This window comes from Zootoca vivipara, chromosome 4 (assembly GCF_963506605.1).
Source record: "Zootoca vivipara chromosome 4, rZooViv1.1, whole genome shotgun sequence".
Classification (NCBI taxonomy): domain Eukaryota; kingdom Metazoa; phylum Chordata; class Lepidosauria; order Squamata; family Lacertidae; genus Zootoca; species Zootoca vivipara.
In genome coordinates this window covers 98,366,338-98,385,597 of record NC_083279.1, presented here as the reverse complement: position 1 = coordinate 98,385,597, position 19,260 = coordinate 98,366,338, and the positions used below count along the sequence as shown (strand labels likewise).

At 49.8% G+C, this 19,260-nt stretch overlaps 2 protein-coding genes across 5 annotated transcripts in view; both read right to left on the bottom strand.

Annotated features, from left to right (window-relative positions):
* Positions 1-3,139, bottom strand: part of INPPL1 (inositol polyphosphate phosphatase like 1) — a 75,932-nt gene extending 72,793 nt beyond the window's left edge. The window contains exon 1 of one of the 2 annotated variants that reach the window (XM_060273962.1): positions 2,270-3,139. In XM_060273962.1, the coding sequence (XP_060129945.1) occupies positions 2,270-2,460 (191 nt within the window). In that variant the 5' untranslated portion in view covers positions 2,461-3,139. The remainder of the gene's footprint in view (positions 1-2,269) is intronic. The other variant, XM_060273963.1, reaches the window with a different exon arrangement.
* An 8,340-nt stretch (positions 3,140-11,479) lies between these two features.
* On the bottom strand, positions 11,480-18,884 carry LOC118085686 (folate receptor alpha). Of its 3 annotated transcripts, none has more exons than XM_035116608.2 (5): positions 18,779-18,884; positions 17,339-17,480; positions 15,409-15,597; positions 13,444-13,579; positions 11,480-12,071 (listed from the first exon to the last, which is right to left on the bottom strand). In XM_035116608.2, exons 2-5 carry the CDS (start codon positions 17,474-17,476, stop codon positions 11,800-11,802), a joined length of 735 nt encoding a protein of 244 aa, XP_034972499.1. In that variant the 5' UTR covers positions 17,477-17,480; positions 18,779-18,884; the 3' UTR covers positions 11,480-11,799. The 3 variants fall into 3 exon arrangements, with proteins under 3 accessions (XP_034972499.1, XP_034972495.1, XP_034972498.1); XM_035116604.2 differs by having other exon boundaries at positions 18,765-18,861; XM_035116607.1 differs by lacking the exon at positions 18,779-18,884 and adding an exon at positions 18,696-18,741.
* Between the last annotated feature and the right edge of the window lie 376 nt (positions 18,885-19,260).

Below are 19,260 nucleotides of genomic sequence, written 5' to 3'. Positions count from 1 at the left end.
AGGCACACCCACCCAAAAATGATGCACAAACTGCTTCACGAGCTTCATCTAATTTATCTCAACAACAAGGCTGTGGTTTAACTTGGGGTCGCCCAACAGACACTCTCTGCAAACCCCTAGCACTCGGTCCACGGTCTCACTCTGAATCCACACCGTGTCTTTACAGTACCAGTTAATGCTCTGACTTTGCCTCCCCCAGGGATCTCCCAGAAAAATACCAGTTAATGGTATTTACAGTACCAGTTAATGCTCTGACTTTGCCTCCCCCAGGGATCTCCCAGGGAAATATGCCAGGGCAGCTATAGATTAAGCTTGCCATACAGATGCGGGTGCTGCTAGAGGCAGAAAGAGGTTGGGGGGGGGGGTGAGTTCCAGCTGCTACCCTCCAGGCAACCCACACAAGCACCCCCACCCCCCAGGAAGATTAACAGGCTCTGGCGCAGCCAAGGAAAGGAGGTCACTACTGATTGTTCTCCGACAGCCGCCTTCGCTAACCTGCTGGCTCCCGCCAGATGGTTTGTGGACTACAAATCCCATCACACACACCCCAGCCTCCAGTGGCTGCTTTGGCACCCTCAGGATCACATAGACAACACACAGGCACTCACCTCCTGACATGGCTTGACCACTCATTTGCTTAAGGCACAAGCAGGAATTCATAGAATCCTAGAGTCGAAAGAGACCACAAGGGCCATCCAGTCCAACCCCCTGCCAAGCAGGAAACATTGGGAGAATCCAAGTGAATGGTCGGTCACCGAAAGCCCAAAGTCCCTGTCCGGCCTTTGTCAGTAACCAGCTTCCAGGCTTTATAATATTTACATGAAAGGGCAAGCACTTTAAAATCCCTATACCTCTTTTACTCAGCAGTAAATCCTCCTTAGCTGGGCGGTTGCCTGGCTGCCTGTCCTGCCCTCCTGAACTTTCCTCCTCGCAACTTCACTTCCAGTGCTGTTTTAACAGCATCACTTCCTGGCTGTTCACAAAAATGCCCTTATTGTTCTGGTGTGGAGAACCCTACCTCTTTTTGAAGACTGTACCTCACTTTGCACTTAATTCTGCCTCCCATCCACCACTCAACAAGAACCAAATCAAAGGCTTGAGTGTGTGTGTGTGTGTGTGTGTGTGTGTGTGTGTGTGTGTGTGTTTAAAGGAGCAATATCCCACATTAACAGGGCTCAAATCAGGCAGTTTGATCAAAATAATTGGGTCTGTTTATTTCAGTGGGTCTGCTCTGAGCATGAGAACATTGGATATTGCCTCAGGACACAGGAACTTCCCAAAAGCACCAGCCAAAAGGAAAAGTGTAGCCCGAGTCCTTCAAAGCATTACAGGCCTCTCCCCAAACCCCGAATTGTTCAATCCAGTTGAAACCTCATTTGCTTACAAAACTCTGCACAAATTTCTTCTGTGGGTCAAATACATACATTCTCTCTCTTTTTTTCCAATCCCAAAATTTAAGTCCCAAGCACATTTTGAGTCCAGCGTTTGACTTGTCTAAAACTGACAATATCTTTAAAACTGGCATGCAATGGCGTCTCTGATATTTGACTGCCTCCAACAGATGACATGCAACGGCTTTCAGTACCTTGGCTGCCAACAGTTAGGAGATCTGACAAGCAAGAGATGCTAACTAGTCTGACAGCGCGATCCCAGTCAAGTCTTCCTCATGAGTAAGCCAGCCCCGTTGAGTTCAGCGGGGCTCACACTCCTAGGAAAGTACGCACAGGAGCCGGGGAAACCCGACTCAGACCCGGCAGGAAAGTCTTATAACATGCAAAGAGAGAGGATCGGCACCGCCAAACCCATAAATCCAAAACCCCATCTCAAACTTCAGAAGTGAAATCCCAGGTTTGGAATTTGATGAGAGCGGTTCTTCTTCCAAACGCTGAGGAAGTTGCGCGTTTGGTTTGGAGAATCTGCCACTTTTTAGCTCTGGGCTGAAAAGTGCTTGGGGGGGGGGGTCCCGGCACAGCACCGCACACGCCGCCAGAATGGGCGAGACCCGTCCGGCCCCCGGTCTCCAACTCCTCGGCTTGCCCCCAATAAAATATTTGCGGGGTCCAAGTTGATGGGCACCGCCACTCAAAGGGCGTGCGTGCGCCATGCCTGGTGATCGATTCCTCGGGGTGAGGCTTACCTGCCCCCCCCAAGAAAATCAAATATTTTGTTCAAGTTGGCGCCCCTGCTCCAAGCTACCCGGGGTTTTGGGGGAGACGCGCCCCTTCCTCCCGCGCGCCCCTTCCCTTCCCTTCTTCGCCCCTCCACTCACAGCACGCACAGGGCGTAGGCTCCGGCCACGCTCTCGCTGTCGCGCACCAAGAAGCTGCCGTCGCGCCCCGCGCGGGCCAGGAGCTCTTCGGCCGCAGCGCGGCTCAGGTCCTTGTGGTACCACGACGGCGGGGCCGCGGGAGGTGGCGGAGGCGGCGGCTGCAGCGCGGCGGCCCCTGCTGCGCCCGCCATGCCCGGAGCAGAGCGGCGGAAGCGAGGCGGGCGCTTAGCAGAGCCCGGCGAGGAGGAGGCGGCGCCCCCGACGGGCGGGCCGCGAGGGGCGCATGGCGGCTGCGGGAGACTCTTGGCCCGGGGCGCCCACGGGGGATGGTGTAGGGGCGGCGGGGGCGGAGAGGCAGCAAACCGCGCTCGCTCGCTCGCTCGCTTCCTTCCTTCCTCCTTCTTCCCGAGCCTGTGGCGCTTCTTGTCCGGCGAGGCGCAGTGGCGAGGAGAGCCGCTTGGCGCGCTGCTCGGCGGCCCCTTCGAGGCGGGGAAAAGGCGCCTCCGCCTCCTTCTCCGCCTCCTCCTCCTCCGGGCAGCGGCGAAGAAAGGGCTCCGACGAAGCAGGGACCGGGTCCCCGCCAAGCCGCGGAGAAGGGGAAGGGCGCGCCGAGACGGGAAGGGCGCGCGCCCCGCAGGCGCCCCTCGGCTCCCAGTTAGATCCCACTTCCCACCGGGACGGAGAGAAGTTGGGAAGCCAGCGGCAGCCCCGATTCGGCTCCTCCGACGAGCCCTGGGCCCCGCCGGTTCCCGTCGCCGTCCTTCTCCGCCTGGGGGACGGCGGGCGCTTCCTGCTCGGTGGCGGAGTCTCCGGGCGAGACCCTGAGCGGGCGAGCGAAGCGGGAGAGACTTCGCGGGCCGGGGCTCCGGGGGGGGGACTCCGGAAGGGACGGGGCGCCTCCGGGGAAAGCCCTTCGGGCGCAGCGCGCAGTCTAAAGGTGGAAACTCCTTCCCGGAGGAGAGGGGGGCGGGTTGAGTGAAATGTTGCGGGAGGGCAGAGCAGGGCAGGGCAGCCCCGTCCCGCAGAACCGATCACATGGCGCGGTGCACGCGCCGCACGCTCTTTGAATGGCAAAGCCCGGCAGAATATATGATCGGGAGGGCCCAAGGGACCTCAGTTGGCTCCCTATTGCGCAGGAGGCAGCATATGTATTTTGAGGTTTTATATTCTGATTTTATTCTGTGAACCATCCTGAGACCTGCAGGTATAGGTACGGTAGGTATATAAATTCTAAATAATAATAATAATATTAATAAGAAGAAGTCACCAGCTTGGATGGCTTGAAAAGTAGGTTGGACAAAATTCATTGAATGACCCGTGGGTCATCTAGTCCAACCCCCTGCAATGCAGGAATCTCAGCTCAAGCATCCATGGCAGATGATGGCCATCCAACCTCTGCTTAGAAACCTCCAAGGAAGGAGAGTCCACCACCTCCCAAGGGAGGCCATTCCACTGTGGAACAGCTCTTACTTTCAGAAAGTTTTCCTGATCCTGAGTCAGAATCTCCTTTCATGGAGGAGGAGAGGGCTATAGGTGACTACTTCGTCCGGATGGCTTTGCTCTGCCTTGGCAGTCGAAGGCAGCAATACTTCTGAATCCCAGTAGTAGAAAGAGGGGAGGGGGCCCTTGGGTTCAGGTCTGCTGGGGCCCCTGGTTGGCCCCTGTGAGAACAGGATGCTGGACTAGATGGGCCATTGGCCTCATCCTGCAGACTCTTGAAGAGAAGGAAGCTCTAATGTTATGAGAGAGGAAGGAAACCTTTTCTCCATCACATGCATCGTTTTATAAACCTCTTACCATGTCGCCTCTCCCTTGCTTTTTATCTAAACTAAAAGGCCGCAAGCGCTGCAACCTTTCCCCATAGGGGAGTTGCTGTATCCCCTCAACCCTGTCAGTTGCCTTTTTCCAGTCAAGCAGTTGTTAGCCCACGTTTCCCCTAACATTTCCTCATCACTTTCCCTATCACAGAAAATCAGATTCGGGGATAGTGGGTGGGTGGGCAGAAGCAGGTTTATTGCACAAGAATGGAAAATCGGCATCCATTCCGCAGCCTGAATTTGCTAGTATGTGATCACATTCCACCTCCAAATTGCAACAGTCCGGAAGTGCATTATACTTCGCAGAAAAGCACACAGGCTCAGATAGTTAGATTACAAAACAATTGTTGGCCTAAAATAATTCAACTCTTATGGTTTTAAGAGAGGGTGAGATACATTCACAGAGAATAAGGTTGTCAATGGCTGTGTTCTGCCGCTGCCCAGTCAGAGGCACTGAAGCTTCCAAATATCACTTGCTGAGAACTGGAAGTTTGTTTTCTGGGGAGAGTTTTGTTCTGCTCATGCTTTGCTTGTGGACTTCTAATAATAATAGTAATAATAATAATAATAAATATTATTTGTACCCTGCCCATCTAACTGGGTTGCCCCACTCTGGGCAACTTCCAACAAATACAAAAGCATAATAAAACATCAAACACCTTAACAATATCATTTCTGTTGTTTTGATCTCTTCTGGTATTATATTTAGTAGGAACATTGCTGGTCTTTTTCTAATCGAGCATGTTAACATTTTTTTGAGTTCTTCATAGATGTTATTCCACTATTTACATATTTCAGGACAGTTCCACCACATGTGTATGAAGGACCCTTTTAAATAGTAGCCTTCGATAGCCTTCCCTCCATGAATCTGCCTAATCTTTTTTATAAAGCCATCTACACCCTTGTGCAAATTAATTGAAACAATGTAGTTTATTGTACAAAGCTCACATATACGAACATTAGTAACGGATATGACCTCCACTATTTTTAAGCAGTATTGGCATAGAATCTGCTCTTTTCGAAGAGTCACTGTTGATTTTCGGATCCCTGTACCACACTTGAATCAGCACCTGAATAAGCTTCTCCATAGTCGTACAGTCTACAGCACGGAGGCAACTTTTACATATAGCCCACAAATTCTCAATGGGATTTGCGTCCGGGGAATTCCCTGGCCAATCAAGTACCTGTATTTGCTGCTCTGACATGAACTTCTTCACCACTTTCGATGTGTGACAGGGGCTAGGTCCTGCTGCAATATCCTACCGTAGTACTGTCAGGATACCTCTTTTCCAGCTCTGGAATAACTCTCTTTTGTAGAACCTCAATATATTGTGGCGAGCGCATCATTCCTTCTATTGGCTGCAGGCTTCCGACACCATAAGGATCAACTGACTTTCCGTGCTTTTTTTGAGTACAGGATTACAAGAAAGAAAGAAAACAGGCTTTGTTTCGATTAATTTGCACAAGGGTGTAGGTTGGTGGCCGTCACTGCCTCCTGTGGGAGGGAGTTCCATAGTTTAATGGAAGGAATTTCTCTACCCAAGATCTTGCAGTATTCAGTTTCATTGAATGTCTTCAAGTTTTAGTGTTATGAGGGAGATGATAATGGCCAAATAGCTATAACGATGTTCCACTACAGCTCCTCCTCGATACCTTGCATACTCTGCCCCACACTTGTGAGCTGAAGGGGCTGAATTCTCTCCTCATGTGCAGGTGCCCCCCCCTCCGTTGCTACAGGGTGGTGGGAGACAACCCCTCTCTGCCCAGGGGGCCTCCCCTCCAGGGCACTGCCCTGCACCGGGGCTGTGTGGGTGCAGGACTCTGCCAGCACGCATGCGGAACACCCCACTCCTCCAGCTCCAAAAAGTATGCGCACAGCCCACAAGAATGTACACCCGCCCACAGTTCAATTAATACTCTCCTGTTTTGTTTTGCAGCCAGGCCTGGAGAGAGAGAGAGTGATGATCTGGCACCCTCTGTTGGCCTTCCAGGGAGAATTTGAGATAAAAGCAAGAAGCCTGGAACAGAAGGGCTGTAGCCGATCCTCTCATTTTACAGGGGTAAAGGTAAAGGGGCCCCTGACCATCAGGTCCAGTCGTGTCCGACTCTGGGGTTGCGGCGCTCATCTCGCTCTATAGGCAGAGGGAGCCGGCGTTTGTCCGCAGACAGCTTCCGGGTCATGTGGCCAGCATGACTAAGCCACTTCTGGTGAACGAGAGCAGCGCATGGAAACGCCGTTTACCTTCCCGCCGGATCAGTCCCTATTTATTTACTTGCACTTTTATGTGCTTTAGAACTGTTAGGTGGGCAGGAGCTGGGACCGAACAACGGGAGCTCACCCCGTTGCAGGGATTCGAACCGCCGACCTTCTGATCAGCAAGCCCTAGACTCTGTGATTTAACCCACAGCGCCACCTGGGTCCCTTTTACAAGGGTAACTTAAAAAAAATAATAAACATTTTTATTAAATTTTCCAATTTCAACATCTAATCCATTTTCAAATTATACAAATATCAATTAAACAATTAATCCAAATCTTCTGCCGAATTATACAAATTTAAATTTGACTTCCCATACCTCAGGAAGATCAGCTCTCTTATATTCTGTGCTTTCTGTGCTTTCTAATCAAGTCCAGATCTTATCTAATAGTCTATTAAAATCCTTCTGTCTTCTTTCAAGCCCCTGAGTTTTTTCGAGCAAGCGAGTTTGACCAAACCAAGTATGTTTCTGTGTGAAATTATGCCTATGATTTCTCTATATATTAACACTCTCTCTTCGCACGCTGGTATCTTGCCAAGTCCGTCCAAAAATCCAAAGATCTTTCTCACAGCCAGACGCAGTCCCCATAAATCAAATCTTTCCTTTTTACAGGGGTAACTTGGGGAAGTGGCAGAGCATCTGCTTGGAATGCAGAAGGACCAGGGTTCAATCCCCAGTAGCATCTCCAGCCAAGACAGGGATAGACTTCCTGCCTGAAGCCCCCAGAGAGGTGCTGACCACCATAGAATTGTAGAGGGACCCCGTGGGTCATCTAGCTCAACCCACTGCAATGGAGGGATCTCAGCTGAAGCATCCCTGACAGATGGCCACCCAACCTCTGCTTCAAAACCTCCCCGGAAGGCGTCCATCACCTTCCGAGGGAGCCCATTCCACTGCTGAATGTCTCTTACTGTCAGAAAGTTCTTCCTAATGTTTAGGCGGACCCTCCTTTCTTGTCATTTGAATCCCTTGGTTCAGGTCAACTGGAGCAGCAGAAAACAAGCTTGCTCCATCTTGCATGTGGCAGAAGCAACAGATATTTGAAGTCAGTGTTGACAATTCTCAGCTAGATGAATTGGCCAAAGGTCTTCTTTCTTTCTTTCTTTCTTTCTTTCTTTCTTTCTTTCTTTCTTTCTTTCTTTCTTTCTTTCTTTCTCCCTCCCTCCCTCCCTCCCTCTCAATAGCAAAGTCAGGCAGCAAGTGCTTTGCATATAGAGAGGCTTTGCATACAGAGGAAGGTCTCATGCTTGCTCAGGGCAACTCGATGTCCCCCTGGCCCTGGGCGGCCCAGCAAAGGCTGAGCATGCTCAGGAGACCCCCCCAGAAGCAACAGATCATCGGCTATCAGGGAGTGGGGGAGAATGAGGAAGTAGCGTTTGTCTGCTTGGGCTCCTTGAAGCTTAACATATCCTGGAGAAAGTCAAAGGGAGTTCCTCCGTCAGACCTTTGGGTCTACCTAGCTCAGCCTGGCTCACAGCATCTCTGTAGGGCTTCAGCCTCGAGTCTCTCCCAGCCCTCCCTAGAGATGCCACTGGGGATTAAAGGCTGGGGTCTTCTGTATGCAAAGCACATGCTCTGCCACTGAGCTGTGGCTCCTTCCATGGGCGTACCCAGCAAGGGGCAGGGGGGCAGCTGCCCCCCACAGAAGCAAAAAAAAAAAATTACTGTATTTTACAGACCATAACCCACACATTTTCCCTCCGAAAACTGAAGGGGAAAAGTCGCTGCGGGTTATGGAAATCGGGCTGTTTCCACCTCCTCCGCAGCTGCAGCCAGCGACAGGAACGTGGGAGGGGGGAGGGGCAGACGGGAGCTCCTTCCATCCTTCCTTCCCCCCCCTTCTTGCTTCCTTTCTCTCTCTCTCCTTCCCTCCCTTCTCTCTCTCACCCCTTCCTTCCTTCCTTCCTTCTCTCTCCCCCCCACCCACCCCTTCCTTCCTTCTCTTTTTCCCTCCTTCCCTCTCTCTTCCCCTCTCTTGCCCCGCCCCCTAGTTTTGATCCTGGGTACGCCCCTGGCTCCTTCCCTGTCTGGAACGCTGAGCAGGAAGATTCCCGTTAGGGGAAAGGGTGCGTCAGTTCTGCAGCTGGAAGGTCCCATCTTGTAGAGAGCCCTGCATGGCTTGGACCCAGGCTAATTGAAAGACTGTCTTCTCCTACGAGTTGGCCCAGGCTCAGAGATCTTCAGGGGAAGAACTAATCTCACCTTCACAGGCAGGCTTGGGGGAAATGCAGGAGAGTGCTGTTGCAAAAGTTTGTGTTCCTTCAGAGAGAACCGAGACACAGCAGAGACTGAAACAGCATTAAGAAATATTGTTTATTCACCTGTTTACACCTTCTGTCTGCATGGAGGGAGTCCTGATCTTACAGCACGGTCCTTTCAAGAGGGGCTTGTGTCCCCCCCCCCCACAGCAGTGAAGCCCTAGAGTCCAAGGCACCTCTCCCAGCCAGTCTGCCCAAAGATGGCTCCCAGCCCTTCTTCCTAGAACCCCTTGCTACCAGGCCCCCATTTTCCTGTCACCTCAAACACCCAGTTTCCCTGTCAACCTTCCAAACACACACCCACACCCGTCTCTGTTCATACCTCAGGGCAAGGGGGGAGGACAGTTCTTCTCTCCCATTGCCGATGGCTCTCAATGGCCCTCTCTGGTTCCTGAATGGTCCTACCTTGGCCAGGTCCTTTTGCATAGGCTAGCCCAGGAATTCCTCTGCAGCTTGTATTTCTCCCTTCACATCCCAAATCATCAAAATCCTACCATTTATTAATTTATAGGGTTTAGGGGGTCCCCCAGAATTTTTTTTATAACAGGGCCTTGTCAGTGGTGGCTGCTCCCAGACAGCTTTGGAAGTCCCTCCCTGGAGAAGCTAAATTGGCTCCTTCCTTGTCTTTTCATGGGCAGGTGAAGACTTTTAATCCAACTGGCTTTGGGGGACTGGCTTTTAAGAAAAGGGCATTTAAATAGCACTGTGCTGTTTTTACTATCTATTGCTACCTTGATTTAAATCTACTAGAGTTTAATTACTCTGTATTATCATCTGTAAGATTTTAGCTTTTTGCATTTTACCTGCGTTTTGATTTGAGTAAGCCTTGAGTCTTAGCTCAGGAAAAAGGCAGGATAATATTAATAAATGGGCCTTAGAAATAACAATAGAAATATTAGCACTGCTAATAACAAGGCCAGTGGAAGTGATGATATTCCAGCTGAACTATTTAAAATTTTAAAAGATGATGCTGTTAAGGTGCTACACCCAATATGCCAGCAAGTTTGGAAAACTCAGCAATGGCCAGAGGATTGGAGAAGATCAGTCTACATCCCAATTCCAAAGAAGGGCAGTGCCAAAGAATGCTCCAACTACCGCACAATTGCGCTCATTTCACACGCTAGCAAGGTTATGCTTAAAATTCTACAAGGCAGGCTGAGGCAGTATGTGGACCGAGAACTCCCAGAAGTGCAAGCTGGATTTCGAAAGGGCAGAGGAACCAGAGACCAAATAGCAAACATGCGCTGGATTATGGAGAAAGCTAGAGAGTTCCAGAAAAACATCTACTTCTGCTTCATTGACTATGCAAAAGCCTTTGACTGTGTAGACCACAGCAAACTATGGCAAGTTCTTAAAGAAATGGGAGTGCCTGATCACCTCATCTGTCTCCTGAGAAATCTCTATGTGGGACAAGAAGCTACAGTTAGAACTGGATATGGAACAACTGATTGGTTCAAAATTGGGAAAGGAGTACGACAAGGTTGTATATTGTCTCCCTGCTTATTTAACTTATATGCAGAATTCATCATGCGAAAGGCTGGACTAGATGAATCCCAAGCCGGAATTAAGATTGCCGGAAGAAATATCAACAACCTCAGATATGCAGATGACACAACCTTGATGGCAGAAAGCGAGGAGGAATTAAAGAACCTTTTAAAGAGGGTGAAAGAGGAGAGCGCAAAATATGGTCTGAAGCTCAACATCAAAAAAACCAAGATCATGGCCACTGGTCCCATCACCTCCTGGCAAATAGAAGGGGAAGAAATGGAGGCAGTGAGAGATTTTACTTTCTTGGGCTCCTTGATCACTGCAGATGGTGACAGCAGTCACGAAATTAAAAGACGCCTGCTTCTTGGGAGAAAAGCAATGACAAACCTAGACAGCATCTTAAAAAGCAGAGACATCACCTTGCCGACAAAGGTCCGTATAGTTAAAGCTATGGTTTTCCCAGTAGTGATGTATGGAAGTGAGAGCTGGACCATAATGAAAGCTGATCGCCGAAGAATTGATGCTTTTGAATTATGGTGCTGGAGGAGACTCTTGAGAGTCCCATGGACTGCTAGAAGATCAAACCTATCCATTCTTAAGGAAATCAGCCCTGAGTGCTCACTGGAAGGACAGATCGTGAAGCTGAGGCTCCAATACTTTGGCCACCTCATGAGAAGAGAAGAATCCTTGGAAAAGACCCTGATGTTGGGAAAGATTGAGGGCACTAGGAGAAGGGGGCGACAGAGGACGAGATGGTTGGACAGTGTTCTCGAAGCTACGAACATGAGTTTGACCAAACTGTGGGAGGCAGTGCAAGACAGGAGTGCCTGGCGTGCTCTGGTCCATGGGGTCACGAAGAGTCGGACACGACTAAACAACAACAATATTAATAAGTGATAATAAACTTCTCCGCCACCCACTCCCCTTCTTCATATAGTGGGAAGCAAGTATTTAGGGTTAGGTAAAGGTAAAGGGACCCCTGACCATTAGGTCCAGTCGTGAACGACTCTGGGGTTGCGCGCTCATCTCGCATTATTGGCCGAGGGAGCCGGTGTACAGCTTCCAGGTCATGTGGCCAGCATGACAAAGCCGCTTCTGGCGAACCAGAGCAGCACACGGAAATGCCGTTTACCTTCCCGCTGTAGTGGTTCCTATTTATCTACTTGCATTTTGACGTGCTTTCGAATTGCTAGGTTGGCAGGAGCTGGGACCAAGCAACGGGAGCTCACCCCGTCGCAGGGATTCGAACCGCCGACCTTCTGATCAGCAAGCCCTAGACTCTGTGGTTTAACCCACAGCGCCACCTGCGTCCCTTGACCATTAGGGCATTGATAATCAGGCATCGATCCTCTTCCTTGTATTTATGAAAGCAAAGGACACAACAGCAAATCGAAGTGAAGAACCAAGCTTTTATTCCTTCTTCCAGTTGTATGTTCCCAGCAAACGCCCCTATTACTAGAGGCCATTGGCATCTTCCTTTGATGTCCCCGTAAGTAGACCAAGTTTGCCAAGGTGATAGAATGAACAGAAGCTGAAACAATGCTCGGAGGAAGTCCCGGAAGATAAACTCTTCTTACAGGCGAGCTGGAGTGTTATTTACTGGGAACCCGGAACAAGAGCATTCCCACCACGATAGAGGAAGTAGGAAAATCCCAGTGCTATTTTGCAGGGTCAAAACTCTCCAGGATCAGAGAAGTTCCTTGCAAAGTTCACGGCAGCATTGCTGGGAGGGCAGGGAAGAGCAAGACCAGGAGCGTCCAGAGTGAGAGACCCGCCCCAGCATTGGCATAGTACTTTGCCACCTCCTCATTGGGGTTGCCCTGCGCTGGGTCAAACCACATCTGGATACAGCGCTTGCTGCCCCTCGTGAAGGTGCTGTATTTGTAGGAGTTACTCCAGATCTTCTCACACAGGTCTCGTGGAGTAGGAAAGACGGACTCCAGTCGCTGACACATCGACCCATGGGGGCACCGGTTATGCCCTGGAATTGAAGGGAAGAGATGCCAGGCAGAGCAAGGCTTGTCGTTCCAAGATGCTCAGGTAGCTGGTACCCGTCCCAGAGGAAGGAGGAGAGTCACCAGACCTCAAGTTGGCATCCCTAGCAGCCAGGATGGCCACCTTAAGAATAAACCCTTCCCCTGAATTGACACTTCTTATTCATTCATTCATTCATTGCCTGTCTGGATACCACCCACAATTTTGAATTGGGCCAAATGATTTGAATGATTCATTTTTAGAACAGAGTTGCCCTTAGTGCACAGCCAGACAAAAACACACTCACCTGGACTGTCAAGTCTGTAAGAACATTAACAAGGGCTTGCTGGATCAGGCCAAAGGGGGCCCCCTCTAGGCCAGCATCCTGTTCTCACAGTGGCCAACAGGATGCCCCAAAGCGAAACCCACAAGCAGGATTCAAGCACAAGAACTACGCTGCCCTCCCGGGGCTTCCCAGCAACCAGGCTTCAGAAGCATTGCAGCCTCTGTGGAGGCAGAGCCCAACCATCCTGCTGCCTAGGAGCCATCAATAGCCCTCTCCTCCTCCTCCTCCGTGAATTTGTCCGATTCTCTTTTAAAGCCATCCAAGCTGGAGGCCACCGCTGCCTCCTCCTGTGGCGGAGAGTTCCACAGTTTAACTATGCACAGTGTAAAGAGGTCCGTCCTTTTATGTGTCCTGAATCTTCCAGCATTCAGCTTCGTCGTATGGATGAGCCACGCAATGCCCCACTCACCTCTCAGACTTGGCCCTGCGATTGGGTGGAGGAGATAAGGAACTGTGCCTCTGACCTGCTCTAATTCTACACCCTTGGGTTTAAAATAAACTAGGGCCGTGGTATTATGTGCAAACCGGCTCTATTTTGGCCACTATGTCACTCTCTCCCCAGGGCCGGCACCTCCATTTAGGCAAACTAGGCCATGGCCTAGGGCGCCGAAATGGAGGGGGCGCTGTCGAGCCGGCCCGCCGCGCTCCCGACAGCACCGGGAGCAACGAGCGAGCGGTGGCAGCGCCAGTAGCTGAAGCCTTCAGCTATGGGCGCTGTTGCTGCCGACGCCGACGTTCGCTGCCGCGGCCGCTGAAGAGCTCACAGCGTCCCCTCCATAGGCGGGAGGCGCGCGAGCCAAAATGAGAGCTCAGCGCCCTCCCGCCTATGGAGGGGACGCAGCGGCGTCAGCGGCGTTGTGCACGCGTCATGATGCGTGCGTCATGACGCACGACGCACACGTCATGACGCATGTGCCGGGGAGAGGCGTCAGAAGGTGATTTAGCCTAGGGTGCTGTATCTCCCTTCCTTCAATCTCCCATAGGAGGCAGAAGCACCAGGAAGCTATTGCTCACTGCAGCGCCACCAACTGACCTTGGGACCAGTCCCAGCCCACGTGCCAGTTCTCCTTGCACGTCATGTCATTCCGACAGTCGTTCCACCACTGCTCACAATCTTCTTTGCACAGCGGGACATCCAGGATCCTTTCTTTGCGCCAGCTTTGATCCACCTGCACGGGGAGGAGTAAGTTAGATTTGTGCAGGGGCTGGGGGAAGGTTAGGAAGAAGTGGAAGGGCGCCCCGCACCCAAAGATTAACGGCACAGCTTGCAGCTCGGTTTCGTCAGCTCCCAAAGCCCAAGAAATGTTGTTATATGCCACCCCAACCTCTGAGCAGTGAGATTGCCCAGGTTCGGGTTCCTTGGAATGAAGGTTAGCAGAGACTGGTGTCTTTAGGATGTCTGGTTTTATTTACACAGGTATACAACCTGGGCACGAGGTGGGAGGGGCTCACAGCACTAAGACCTCAACATGTCTTGCTTCTCCATTCACCACAGCTTTGGATCCAGCACGGAGCATGCAGGTCTCTGCCTCCAGCTTTCATAAGGACGAACTGTTTAAGGAGGTATGGGGACCATTGATGGATTAAGTATCAAACTATCACCCATATATGAAGTCAAAGGCAGGATCTGAAGTATAAGCAGTGGATCATTGAAAGAACCAATGATATTGGGGTTTAGACAATAGAAACGTGTTATAAGACAACTAATGGAAAGGAAGGGTAGAAAGTCAGGAAGAAACTACGTATGTTAAAGAAAAACTGATGGTCAATGCTTTGAAATAGCTTTGGAGAATAAAAGTTATATTTAAAACAAATTGAATTAACTAAATAATTTTAACTGGATTTTGAATAAATGCACTATTAATTCTTACGGTTTTGCATTTTTTCATGTTACTGCCTTCCCTAGTGGGTCATGCAAACCATTATTCTGAATAACGCATTCTATAGAGTAGAATCCTAGAATCATAGAGTTGGAAGAGACCACAAGGGCCATCCAGTCCAACCCCCTGCCAAGCAGGAAACACCATCAAAGCATTCTTGACATATGGCTGTCAAGCCTCTGCTTAAAGACCTCCAAAGAAGGAGACTCCACCACACTCCTTGGTAGCAAATTCCACTGCCGAACAGCTCTTACTGTCAGGAAGTTCTTCCTAATGTTTAGATGGAATCTTCTTTCTTGTAGTTTGAATCCATTGCTCCGTGCCCACTTCTCTGGAGCAGCAGAAAACAACCTTTTCCCCTCTTCTATATGACATCCTTTTATATATTTGAACATGGCTATCATATCACCCCTTAACCTTCTCTTCTCCAGAGTAGGGGGATGAGTTTGTGGAACCAAGGTGGGGTGGCCCGGACAGGTCCGAGAACCACTACTGCAATTCCTTTCTCTAGACACGAAAGAACATGGGGCACCCAAAGTCCAGCAATTTCGGTCTGGTTCTCTTTTAGGGGAGCGTGGGGGGGTAGATGTACACAGGTGAAAGGCTGAGGCTCCCCTAAGCCCACCTTGTTTGTTTGTTTTAATCATTTTTATTAATTTTCCAATAAAAACAGCCAATTAACATGAAATCATAATCCAATTAAAAACAATAAACTAAAATTTAAAAAAACCAAATTGTAATCCAAATCATTAATTATTGATTTTTTTTCTGGGCTTCCCATAGTCTGGACCTCTTGAAGAATATCTTCCCTATTTCGTCCCTGCCTTCTGTTGTGCTCCTATTTTCCACATTCCAATTTTACCACTTTAAAGTTCTCCGGCCCTGGCTGTGCGATTCTCAATCATGTCAAAAGTCATATATATCAGGCATCCCCAAACTGCGGCCCTCCAGATGTTTTGGCCTACAACTCCCATGATCCCTAGCTAACAGGACCAATGGTCGGGGAAGATGGGAATTGTAGTCCAAAACATCTGGAGGGCCGAAGTTTGGGGATGCCCGTCAAATATCCTTACATCCATCGAGTACAGCTTTATTTGTAAGTATGCACCCAAGCCCACCTTGTTAATCCAGGGGCCCAGGTTGGGCGAGCATTCGTAGAGGCAGGTGTCCTGGATGAAGTGCCGTTTACACGCAGGCGTCATGGTCCCGCAGTGGTCCCAGTTAAAGTTGTAGAGGTAGGACTGGTCGTCATGTGCCGCTTGACTCGTGTTAGATGTACAGCAAGCATTTTCTTTCCACGGGGTGCACTATGGGAGGAGAGGGAAAGAGAGAGGGATATGGGAGTCAAGGCCAACTCATCTAGCACATCGCCCTCCCTCCCATGTCACAAGACTAGGATGCTCCACGCTGCCTTCCCTCACTCACAACCCAAGCCCTGCTTCCTAGCCAGTGGCAAATTTATTCTCATTTAGCTTGTCATCAAATCCTACACCGGTAGAACTATAGGGTTGGAAGGTACACCCCAGCTCTTAAGGCTTGGATTCCAGACCCAAGGAGTAAACCCTGCACAAATCTGGAGCGGAGTCCCTAAGGTGGTCGGGTGGCACTTTGTCTGCCTCCTTCCGGCAACTCCTACAGCCAACTGGTGTCAAACGTCTTGCTCTGCTTTCCTTCGAACCACATCAATGAGACTTGTCCAGGAACTCCATACACGCTACCCAGGCTTGTGGCCCGGGGAACCTCTTGGTTATTCTCCTCTGACCCCTTTCAGATTGATGTCAACATCTTTCTTAAACCAGGGTGCCCAAAACTGGACACTGGTGGGGCCTGACCAAGATGGAATAAACGGACTATTACTTCCCTATTTACTATTACTTGGGACGCGGGTGGCGCTGTGGTCTAAACCACAGAGCCCAGGGCTTGCTGATCAGAAGGTTGGCGGTTCGAATCCCCGTGACGGGGTGAGCTCTCGTTGCTCGGTCCCAGCTCCTGGCAACCTAGCAGTTCAAAAGTGCAAGTAGTTAAATAGGTACCGCTCCAGCAGGAATCATAGAGTTGGAAGAGACCACAAGGGCCATTCAGTCCAACCTCCTGCTGAGCAGGAAACTCCATCAAAGCATTCCTGACAGATGGCTGTCAAGCCTCTGCTTAAAGACCTCCAAAGAAGGAGACTCCACCACACTCCTTGGTAGCAAATTCCACTGCCGAACAGCTCTTATTGTCAGGAAGTTCTTCCTAATGTTTTGGTGGAATCTTCTTTCTTGTAGTTTGAATCCATTGCTCCGTGTGTGCTTCTCTGGAGCAGCAGAAAACAGCCTTTCTCCCTCCTCTATATGACATCCTTTGATATATTTGAACATGGCTATCATATCACCCCTCAACCTTCTCTTCTCCAGGCTAAACATACCCAGCTCCTTAAGCCGTTCCTCATAAGGAGCTGGGTATGTTTAGGTAAACAGAATTTCCATGCACTGCTCTGGTTCGCCAGAAGCGGCTTAGACATGCTGGCCACATGACCCAGAAGATGTATGCCGGCTCCCTCGGCCTATAGAGCGAGATGAGCACCGCAACCCCAGAGTCGTCCGCGACAACTTAACATTCAGGGGTACTGTCACAGTGGCCTGGGTGGGCTACTTCAGAGTAACGACTCCACACGGCTCTGCATTTTATCTCTTTATTGGTGCTGCGTATTTACAGTTTCCCCTGCGCTCGGGGATGGGCTGGAACTCAGGAGGGGAGGGACTTCGCAATATCCCCTGTCCCTCACAGGTACCTTTACCTTTATTACTTGAGCTGGACACTAGACTTCTGTTGATGCAGCCTAGAATAGCCTTAGCAAAAAATAAAATTAATAAGATGACTTTCCTTCAGAGCTATGGCCTTGCCCAACCTCTGTTGGCCGAGACTGATGGGAGTTGTAGTCCAACATCATCATCAGAGCACCAGGTTTGGCAGAGGCTGCTGTGGCCCTCCCTTCACTCTCTCTGGCATAGCTCAGCTCAGGGAATAGAACTGAGTTTCAGAATCCCATTGGGGGGAGAGCCCTACCTGCCCGTGCAGCGCATCCTCTTTACCAGGCTCCGTCTTGTGATGTTTACCATCCATGCACATGTTCAGCACCGAGTCATCGGCAGCCCCGGCAGCCAAGAAAGCCAGCAGCCCCAGTAACCTCCGGCACGCTGCCATCTCCCTGCAGATGGTGGTGGCGGAAGAGAGAGAGAGGGAGGGAGGGAGGGAGGGAGGGAGGGAGGGAGGGAGGGAGGGAGGGAGGGAGAGAGGAACAGATGCAAAGAATCAAACAGCTGCAGCAGTACACAAGGACCCACCTGGCTTGTAAAGGCTGAAGAGGGCAGCTTTGTCGCTGCTCTCAGTGCCATGAACTGAGCATGTCTGGAGCTGTGTTCAACATTGCCTGCAACCAGGAGAGGAAATTGCAGCAGATGGCTTCTGCCCCCACCTCAGTCATCTTTCCTTAACTCCCTCCCTCCCCAACTGTGTCTACCTGCCCAGGTAAGATTGGCAGAGAACTCCCCTTACCCGCACTTTTGGAAACCAGTTTCCTCATTCGAATTCTCTGGCTTTTAAAAAACAACAACACTAAACTTTGATTTTTGCTGGAAAACAAAACCTTACAAAAGAGAACAAAATAAAAAAATTCCTTCCAGTAGCACCTTAGAGACCAACAAGTTTGTCACTGGTATGAGCTTTCGTGTGCATGCACACTTCAGATACCCAAGAAAACAAGTGCCCTTTATATGCCCACTTGACTGCTTTGATATGTGGAACAGGTGCCAAGTGATATCTGCTCCTTATTGTTAATAACTTGATTTCTCAGTGTGGCAAAAAACCTGCTCTCTGGAACTCCCTGCTTATTGACATCGGCCAGGCACCTTTGCTGTGTTCTCTGCGCCTCCTGAAAACATTTTTGCATCGACAAGCCTGCCCAGATATTTTAAAAGGTGGTGCAAGATTGAATCTTCTATTATAATTTTAACATTTAAAAAATCTTAAATTGCCAATTTTTCTTATTGCCAATTTTATTTTTCCCTTTTTTTGTGAATGGATTTGAATGTGTTTTACATTCAAGTGGTGAATAGATTTTTATGAAATAAGTAATACAACAAACAACAACCCCGAGGATGAGCCCACGACCTAAATCCACAGGAGGCAGGAGCCGGTTTTATTTCTATCCACTTTTTAAAATAGTAACAACAACAATAAGGAAGAAAGAGGTGAAAACAGGAAAGGAAAGATATGAGGGGAGATGGGCAGTGTTCCAAACAAAGCATTATAATTCCAGAAAACTGTCCTTCACAAGCATATTAGGCAAGAGTTTCCAGCCACTTTTAAGCCAGTGCTACAGGTGAGTTCCAAAACAGCACCCTTCCATTCCACCCTCACTCACCTGCACATAGAGCCAAGGAAGACCCACTTTCAAACACAAGAAACCCTCCCAACAGGGGACCTTTTATACCTGAGCATTCTCACCTGCAGCTGCTTTCTCTCTCTCAGGTGGGCAGGCAGCGCAGCTGATGAAAGCCAATAGCTCCTTGAGCCTTAAAGAAGCAGACTTCCCCATATGCCTGGAAATGGGAACTGGTTCCAAAGATCAGCCGAGAAATTGTCAATGATTGCACAAAGGAGGGGACCTTGCCAAGCGTGCCCCACCAAGGAGATGGAGAATATCACTTCAGAGGTGCTCCAAAACATAGAATCGTAGAGTTCAAAGACACCCCAAAGGAAAGTGTTGTCTATTTGTCTATTTATTTCCATTCATGACTTGCATCCCATCAAATACTGTACAGTGGTACCTCAGGTTAAGTACTTAATTGGTTCTGGAAGTCCGTACTTAACCTGAAGCGAACTTTCCCATTGAAAGTATTGGAAAGTGGATTAATCCGTTCCAGACGGGTCCGCGGAGAACTTAAACTGAAAATACTCAACCTGAAGCGTACTTAACCCAAGGTATG

Bases quoted from the DNA above. Each gene is read 5' to 3' on its own strand.
- LOC118085686 (XM_035116604.2), bottom strand. The intron at 15,598-17,338 runs GTAGGGCTCTCC...CTCCTCCCATAG, and splicing joins AGGATGCGCTGCACGGGCAG to TGCACCCCGTGGAAAGAAAA. The intron at 12,072-13,443 runs GTCAGTTGGTGG...CTTCAATTCCAG, and splicing joins GGGCTGGGACTGGTCCCAAG to GGCATAACCGGTGCCCCCAT.